Genomic DNA, 9806 nt, shown 5'->3' with positions numbered 1-9806 from the left:
GATCCAGCAGCACTCTCTCCAATAGTACAATGAACTGGTTTTGCTTCAGCGAAGAAATTGCGCATTTAGATTCACCTCTGCATCAATGCCCTGATATCCTTGGCACATCAGTGCAGATATTTCCACAACTACTTGCTTCTTATGCTATTCCCTTTGTATGCAGTGTTGCTGTAGCTGTGTTGGTCCCAGGATATTAGAGACAGGGCAGGTGAGGTAATATCTTTTATACTGGACCAACTGCTGCTGGGGAGAGAGAGACAGAGAGAGAAGCTTCAGAGATTACACAGAGCTCTTCTTCAGGTCAGAAGACCTGAAGAAGAGCTCTGTGTAGCTTGAAAGCTTCTCTCTTTCACCAACAGAAGTTGGTCCAATAAAAGATATTACCTCAGGAACCTTGCCTCTTTGATTCTCTTTTTAGACATTCTGATGACACACTGGGTCCAGAATCTCCACCACACACAAGAAAGGATGAGGGAACTGGTTGCAACTCCTCAAATCCTGCTCTGTCTGCCCCCAATATAAGTCAAGAATTGTTGAGGAGCAGCTCTAACGTACACAACTGCTGTAAGGCACATTCAGTAAACTCCCTTAAATATGGATAATCAAATCCAATATTACTATTCCTCTCCTTCAGAGACCAATTTTATGTGCATAGCATTTTAAAAATAAATGTAGCAAACTTCAAAAGAACTCAAGTTTTGAAAAGTGAAATTGGTTTAAATCTTGTTACTTATTGGGATTTACTGTAACCAAGAAGCCACAACATGCTTGTTCTGATTCAGAATCGCTTTTCAATGTCTTCATATTGCACATAACCAAAATCCCGGGATTAAAAAAATAAATCCTAACATCCTCATAACTACAACTGGAAACAATAATAAAATTCACTCTTACTGGCAAGACTGTCGTGCTTTGAAGAACATTTGCAGCAGGAACTGCTTTCTGAGCCTCCCTGTCACCCAGCATGACGGCAATAGTCTCAGTAAGAGCTTCATTCACAAAATGACTAATCATTTCTGAGTTCACTGGCACACCAGTGCTGACAAAGAGCTGAAATCCTCCACCACCTGCTGCCTCAACTAAAAAAGAAAACACACAAAACCCAAATTCAAATTTTACTCTTGATATGGAATGTATCATACTGCCGAGATATAACAATATAACAATATGCTTAGCAATTTGCATCTTCAAAGAACTTTACATACATTAATGAACTCTCAAGCACTCTTGTGAGAAAGTATTATTCCTATTTTACAGATGAGGAAACTGAGGCAGATGGCTTGTCCAAGGCCGCAGAGGGAGTCAGTGTAAGGGCTGAGGTGAGACTGTGGGAGTCCCTATGTCTTTCTCTTATGTATGTTTATAAGGCAGGCATTTATTTGATATGCCTTTCTTCACAAGAGAGATAAAGACAGTCACCCTTGTAGTCTAGCAAAAGTACAATGCACAGCTGCACTTTGATTTACATGGAAGGAGGGCTACCAGAATTTGGTTTGCAAAGCTGGCCCATTTGTGGAATGTTCTTTATCAATTAATCATGGTAATTTGCTTTTATTGGCCTGATGACCCCTTTCTTCACCTCCGCATGTGCACAAACACACAACTTTTCTGTGCATTAGTTGATCAGTTTTGTACGTTTAACACCTCTTATGGCTTAGACAGTTAAAACTCCCTAACCAAGCTGTTAAAATACCTTTTAGCCCAAATTTGAGATGGATCGCCATTGGTCCCATCTGCCTTCAGGCTGGAAAGCAACTGAGAACAATTACAATTCCTACTTACCAATGTCAGAGGTTACAGCCTCACTCTCTTCACTGTCTGATGCACTCACACTGGGCACTCTTTCCTGCTGGACGGGGTACATCCCGCTAATAATTCGTGCCATTACTTCTTGTTCCACCCTGACAAAACAAAACTTTTGTATTTCTACCAGCAATTCTCTGAGACAGCCAAATTGACAGCATTCTCAATATATAGGGAAAACTTAGTAAGACAAAGGGAAATAGTTAAAAAAACAAAACAAACGTGTGGTATGTATTTCTTGCTGCTATTTTATTACCTTCACCCTGACAGGAAACTCACCAGCTAATCAACCTATTTTCTAAAGTTTCCCTCCTTTCAATGATTTCATCCAGAATATCAGCTGGTTGTTGAGAAGCAGGAGCAGTTGGGGGAAATGGAGGGCCATTATATTTTGGAGAAACAACTTCAGTTTGTCTATTAAATTCCAGGATTGGTTCAGACAATTCTGGGATTCCATCCTCCTCCTCCTGATCCTAGTTACAATAAAAGCAAAGAGACAGCCTTAAGGATTTTTGCTTTATAAAATAGTTACAGTTGTGTTATACTATTCTATGCACACGCTTTCCTTTTACCATTTTGCAGTTAATATACAATATTTCAAGACTACTAACCCATAAATCTGTGCAGTTATAGTGGTACAGAAGTAATTACATAAAACAGGATTTAGGTCTCCTGCCTGTGGTGCATGAGGCAGGAAGATAAAGGATGACTGCAATACCTCGGAAATGTACTTGCAACATTTTAACTGAAGAAACAGTGAGTGAGGTAGTATATATTTTATTGGACCAACCTCTGTTGGTGAAAGAGACAAGCTTTTGAGATTACACAGAGCTCTTCTTTAGGTCTGGGAAAGGTACTCAGAGTGTCACAGCTAAACACAAGGTGGAACAGACAAGGAGTAAACACATGTTGCAAGAGGCTAATTAAGATGAAGCAGGCAATTCACAGCTCTACAGTCATAGGATAGAAGGAGGATTAATGGGTTACAGATTGTTGTAATGAGCCATAAATCCAATGTCTTTATTAAAATTCATGATTTTTAGCGTCTAAAAGAGTTATTAATTTTAAGTTCTTGTATTTATCTTCTGAAGGTGTTGTGCGAGGTCAGATATGAAGTGATCATTTTGTGAAAAGTCTTCACCCACGGGTGATAAGGTGGTTTTTTCTTTGATCATTTTTCTGTGTGAGTTCACTCGAGAGCATAGAGATTGTCTGTTTTACCCACATAATTGCTATTAGAGTGTGACACTCACAGACCAGGTGCCAGCTCATGACAAGGCCACTAGGCCTCATTGAGCACTGAACCAGTCTGGCTCACCTGTGTGTTAGTATTGTTAAAATAGACATTAAGTTGATAAGAATGTGTATAGTGTTTAGACTTGATGAAACACCTGTAGGATGCTGCATGTATTGATCTCATTTATAAATTCTCTAGCCCAGGGGTCGACAACCTTTCAGAAGTGGTGTGCTGAGTCTTCGTTTATTCACTCTAATTAAAGGTTTTGCGTGCCAGTCATACATTTTAACATTTTTAGGCCTCTATAACTAAATTATTGTTGTATGTAAAGTAAATAAGGTTTTTTAAATGTTTAAGAAGTGTAGCCCTGAGGATTAATCTGTTGGTCTGTATAAAATGTCTTTTTGATAAAAGTGTGTAGGCTGCATAGATTAATAGAATTTGCAATAGCTATAAATGCAAGATACCTAGAAGCTTCTAAACCAGACATCCTGGCCTATTTCCTCTGTGATGCTGAAAGCAACCTTTAAGACCCTTACTCAGAAAAGTGATACTAGGAAACAAACCTACGCAAATTGTCTAGGGACTTTCTGAATATCTGCTAACCTTTCACCTAGTTAGGTGCAAAAGTAGGGTATTTCTGCCCACAAAATATAACAAGTCTACCACAAAAGATAGTTGTCATTAAAGGTCAGCCTATGAAAACAGGTACCCTCACCTTTCCATGGGGGAAAGACAAATGTGGGCATAAAGGGAAGGATTTTTACCTATAAAAGGTGTGATAATCCACCATTAAGCATCTATGCTAAGAAGGGTTTAATTTACAACCAGTTTCTTTATAACTATACTAAATTCACTTTAGTACTCTTTGCTGCAAAGTGCATTTAGAACTGTATAATATCATATCATATCTCTTAAAGAACTGTGATACTTAGTAATCTCATACTGCTTTTAACATTTTACATTTACTTCTTGTTTCATTGATTTTAAATAAAAGGTCTTGTTTGACTAAACTTTGTCTCAGTGTAATTCCTGTTATACCCCAATCTCCTTGTGTTAAATTCTGTGAAGCCTGATTCAAGACGAACTTTTATCTTCTGATCACACATATTGGCGAGCCATACCCATATTATTAATATCTATTAATTATTACTAACATTCTTAATTAATTAGAAAATTAATTATTAAATAAAACTAAATTAAGTGGATAAATTCCACTGTCCCTATTAACCCTCCCCAAATCAGGCAACAGAGAGATTTAAGGTGTGTGACAGGAATTTCAGGAATTTCTTTGAACCGTAAGTAAATAGTTAATTTCAGTACAAGTCTGAAATCTTATTCTTAAACCATAGACAACTTCCTGTGATTATTGTTGCTGGCAGTATTTCCGTGTTGTATTGTGGTTAAGCAATCTTAAGGTTTTTACTTTCACTTGTGCCTAAAGGATTTTAACTGTGTTGATAACTGAATATTAAAGTAATAAAGTTTAAAAGTGATATATGTGCACAGAAAGGGGTTTTTATATTGAAGAAGTTAATGAATGGTCACTAGTGGTGGCGGGGAGTTAATAAAGCAAGGTATTCATAGCCGCCAGAAAGGCCCAATCAGTCAGAACTTGAATAGTTCAAAGATACCTTATCTTAGTCCCATTAACTCTTCCGACTGCACCTCTGATCCGTCTGCCTCAGTATTCCCGATATTTGGCAGGTCCCGACAGAGGGAAGACCTCTCGATCTGCTATAAGCCATCGAGAGAAGAGAGAAGAGAGTATCCCCACTCCTCTATTTACTTGGGACTTTTATGATACAGTGTTTAAACCGGTGTACAAGGGTATTATCCTGTTGTTTCTGTGAAGGGCGCCTTCTATATCAGAGTAAATCAACAGAAGATTGATTCTAGTGAATATACTAGACAATACTAGATTCTAGTGAATATACTAGGAAAAGAAAGAGATGAATTGTAAGAGTGTTAAAAGTGAAGATAGCACAGGAGTGGAGTGTGTTGGAATTTCTAGCAGTTTAGCCTTGGAAAACTTTGCTAGGAAATATATTCAGGAACATGGTGGAGGTTTGGAGCAGCTGAGAAATAGTAAAATGATTTCTGAGCAGAGAAATTTGTGAGTAATGTATTTGAGGATGAAACAGAGCAGAAAAAGAAAAGAGCTAAGGTGGTGAAGGGAATAGCTGTTGAATGCTTGCTTGTAGCTTGTAGTTCATTGGAAAAGAAATTGGATAAAAAGATGGAGTTACTCAGGGAAGTTCAGCAGATGCTGGTAGCCTATAGAGTGGACCGTGGTTGGCTGTTGGAAAAGATTAAAGAACTAGAAAAGGGAGAAAATAGAGCAGAGGAAGTTGAAGAATTGATTCCCATTCCTATTGGTATGGTGGAACCAACAGAGGTAGAAAATCTTATTGGACCAGTGACTAGAAGTAAAACAAGAGAATTAGCTGAAGCAGACACAGTGCCTTCAGAAGCGAATCTTGAATCTGTAGAGTCAGAAGAGTTCTGAAGTGACAGTTCAGGAGGCGGAGACAAGTGTCAAGTGACACAAACAGAGAAGCAGAGAAAGAGGAAAAGATCTCTACTTCTGTAGAGACAGCTTCTGTGAGTGAAGAAGCAATACCTTTACAATCGGTCATTGTTCAAGGGTTAGAAAAGGCTGTATCACAGGTAACACAGGTAGCTAATGCATGTGATGTAGTGATCTCTAAGTTACAAAGAGAGCTACAACAACAAGCAGAATAGAATTCCTGCTCCTCCACCCAATGTTACATTAGCACCATATAGAGTAGAAAATCCAGTCCCTTTGGGTGGACATTTATTGGCATTCGGGCAATCAACATTGCCTAGACCCCAGGAATTTCGTGGGTCCTCTACACCCCCGTGGTCTATGCTGGTATCACCTAGTGTATCAGTAGAACGCCCCTACACGCCAGACTTTAGTGGACTAAGGGATGTCCTAGATATTTCATGGAAAGTTATCCTAGATACCCAGGATTCTCTCCAGTGGAAAGTTTTGATGGTTCAGATGAGGAAAATGTGAATCCAGGTAGAAGGAGGCAAGGAATAGAAATTGTAGATTTAAGCTCAGATGAAAGCTCAGATGAAAGCTCAGATTCAGATCCAAAAGAAGGAACTGCAGGTTCCAATTCTGATTGTCCTGTAGCAGTTGTTACAGATATTAAAACCTTAGACCTGGTGGCTAAGCAAGTAGGAATGATGGAGGATTCTTCAAGATTGGGTTAAAATCTTACAACTCACAGTGAATCGAGCATTGTGGAGTACTTTGCCACTAGTTTTAGGGTAGGGAGAAAAGTTTTCAAGAGACAGTAGCCCTATTGGAACATAACCAGCACCCAGGGCAAGCTGGAGTAGCAATTCTGTCTAACTAAGCAGAAACCTAATGAAACAGTCATATCAAAGAGGAAACAGATGAACTGCCATACATCAGTTTGCTAGTTAATAATTCTCTTCCTCAGTTAAGAGAAATGGTTAATATGCATATCACTGATGATATTTCTTTAAAAAGAACATTAGCCTTACTGGCTAAAGCACATGCACAGGGAGGCTCTAAATTGTGAGGATTGAGGACCTCAACCTCAGCCAGGATTAGGACGAGGAGTTCCTAAATTCCCTAAGTATCAACGTGCAAAATGATTTCAGATGCTGCACAGAACAGTTCACGTCTGCAGAGACCTAAATCACCGCTTTGCACAAAACTGAGGACTCAGTTGTGAAAATGTTTAAAACAGTGCAACAGGCTGGACAGCCACTCCTCCAGAATTGGCTGCCTCTGAGGAGATAGAGGAGGAACCTTTGATTATCTGACAGCATATGCTGCATGACTACAAACAACCCCAAGTGTAGTCATAACCCGTTTAGGCAGAGATACAAGTGGAAGACCCACAATATCTGCAGTGATAGAGGACTAGACAGGAATCTCATTATAGATACTGATCCTAGATCCTCTCCTCTATCATCAGGATGTACCAAGACACTTGCAACCTTTGCAAGTAATCAGGTTACTACCACACTTTCTATACCCCTTGAAGTACAAATAGGTCACCTAAGAAAGAATCATACTTTTGCATTAATGAAGTTAGCAGACCCAAAGAATTCCTTATTGGGAACTGATTTCTTATACAAACAGGGATGTGTTCTTGATTTGTGTAACCAATTATTGTGTCTTTCAGTAGAACAGGAAAGGATGACTCTCCAGAAGTCATACCTGAGTGTGGCATGGTATCTCCAGTGGAGGACTCTGAACCTGAAGGGTATGATTTGGACAAAATAGTGGCTAAACATGCAGACCAACCTGAGTTACAGGCATTACTGTACAAACATGCAGATGCCTTTGCTAAACACAAACATGACTGTGGATGCATGGCTGTCACTATTGTTGTGGAAGGAGGAGAAATTTCAGCCCAAAAACAGTATCCTTACCCAGAACAAGCAAATCCATACATAGAAAAAACTATTAAATCCTTGTTGACACAAATGTACTTCCACTGCAAATTCACCTATTTGGCCTGTTAAGAAACCGGATGGTTAATAGATTACAGGCGCCTAAACCAGGTCCAGTGGCCAAAATGCCAGATCTAATCAAATCCTTTGATCCAGAGGCTGTATGGTTTACTGTATTAGATATCAGTAACAGCTTTTGGACATTACCATTGGCACACATTTCCAGTACGTTTGCATTTAGTTTTCAGGAGTGCAATATTCTTGGACACGTTTGCCCCAGGGATATAAAAACTCTCCAGCTTTATTCCATGCACAAATGAGACGGATACTGTCACCATTTTCTAAACCAAATGTTCTATTTCAATATGTAGATGATCTGTGTTTAGCAACACAGGAGCATTTAGAAAGACTTGATGAGCTCCTGCAAATTCTAAAAGAAGCAGGATTAAAGTGCAATCCAGCCAAGGCTCAGCTAATGGCTAATTGTGTCTCTTTCTTGGGCCTCAACAGAAGGTGGATGCAATCCAAACATTGCCTTTACCACAGGAAGAGCTTTCCTAGGTTTAACTGGATTTCATCCCTAATTTTGCTTCTATTGCAGGTCCTTTGTACCAACTTCTAAAGAAAGGTGTACAGTGGGAATGGTCTGAGCAACACACGGAGGCAGTATCCCAACTAAAACAGGCCATTATCAAGGCTCGGTGTTGATCACACCAAATCCTGAAATACCCTATCATCTGGAGGTAGCGGTGAGTGTTGCTGTGGCCTCACAAGAAAGGCATGGGAAAATCAGACCTGTGGCCTATGCCTCACGTTTAATGTCATCAATTGAACTCAAATATGACAATTGTGAAAAGTATCTATTGGCAACCAGTTGGGCCATACAACACTTTTCTTTTCTAATTGGCCTCAGCCCGATCATATTACACTCATCGCACACTCCTCTTCAGTTTTTACTGTCCAATATTCAAATGCTCGCCTTGCTCACTGGGCATTATTACTGCAAGGAAAAGATATTGCAGTCAAACCTATTAGGACACCATCCTTGTTACCAACAGCTCTATTGTATCAGGAGAGCCACACAAGTGTCCCAACTTTGATCAATTGGATCTAAGGGGAGGAAAAACAAAAGCTCTTTCAACCTTTAATCCAGGAGACAAATCCTATTAATAGGTATAAATTCTTTGTTGATGGTTCTAGTTATTACCATCAAGGCAAACCCTATACTGGGTTCGGAATCTATGCAGTTCCCCCTGGAAAAAGGAGAGCTTGGGAAAAGGCATATTCATGCACTCCACATTCGGCTCAATATGCAGAATTAGCTGCAGTGGCTTGTGTGTTGGAGTACTGTGTGCAGTTCTCCATCACCACCACATACCAAGATATCTGTCTGTTTTCAGACTCTGCATGGGTATGCAATTCTCTCACAAGTTCCTACCATATTGAAACAAATGGTTTTACATCTTCTGATGGCACACCTATTAGGTATGCATCACTGATGAGATACATCCATTCAATTAAAATAAAAAGTAAAAGCTCACTGAAAGCTGATAAATTGGCCCGTGAAGGAGCCCGATCAGAATTTGGGAAAGTAAGGATCAGGAGTATTTTGTTATTACCCCTAATCCTAAATGTCCTGTAGCTGCAACTAAATTGGTACAACCCAATATACCAGATCTAAAAGATATGCAAAAATTGGATAAGGACATAATAAAAGTAATTTTAGAGCTTTCCAAAATAGACAAAGACATGAACAGCAGTTACAAGTCGTAGATGGAGTTCTCATGTATACAGGAGGTCCTTTCCTGTGTGGGTAGTTCCAGCTCACCTGAAATGATGTACATGGTCCATGACACTCCTACAGGAGGACATCAGGAGTGGACAAAACTGTCCAACGTCTTGCATCTGTAGGGTAGTGGCCACTTCTTAGGATGGATGTGCAACAATATTGTGAAAATTGTCTGTCATGTGCCCAAGCTAATCCTACTCCATCCAAAAGAAATGCGCCACTAAGATCCCAGGTGTATGAAGGTCCGTGGATGGCTTTGCAGATTGACTTTGTAGGTCCTTTGCCAAGGACCCAAAGAGGTAACCAATATTTGTTGGTGATTATCGATCCTTTCTCAAAGTGGATAGAGGCATTTCCTCTTAAAGCCAATACTGCAAAAGCCACTGCCAAGGTAGAATCAGACCAGGGATCACATTTTACAGGACAGTTCTTTAGGGATTGTCTTAAATTGATGGGAGTCCATAGAAGCTACACATCCCATACAGACCACAGTCATCTGGGATGGTGGAGACT

General features: G+C 39.7%; 1 protein-coding gene across 9 annotated transcripts in view; it reads right to left on the bottom strand.

The window, feature by feature from the left end:
• KIAA0586 (KIAA0586 ortholog) overlaps positions 1–9806 on the bottom strand; it is a 126610-nt gene that overhangs the window by 51857 nt on the left and 64947 nt on the right. For all 9 annotated transcript variants that reach the window (XM_039536194.1, XM_039536193.1, XM_039536195.1 and 6 more), the window contains 3 exons: positions 2083–2276; positions 1783–1901; positions 895–1079 (listed from right to left, as the gene is read on the bottom strand). In XM_039536194.1, the coding sequence (XP_039392128.1) occupies positions 895–1079; positions 1783–1901; positions 2083–2276 (498 nt within the window). The remainder of the gene's footprint in view (positions 1–894; positions 1080–1782; positions 1902–2082; positions 2277–9806) is intronic.

The sequence above is a fragment of the Mauremys reevesii genome, linkage group 4 (assembly GCF_016161935.1).
Source record: "Mauremys reevesii isolate NIE-2019 linkage group 4, ASM1616193v1, whole genome shotgun sequence".
NCBI lineage: Eukaryota > Metazoa > Chordata > Testudines > Geoemydidae > Mauremys > Mauremys reevesii.
Note: the sequence above shows the minus strand (reverse complement) of the source record. Positions and strands in the feature narration are given on the sequence as shown.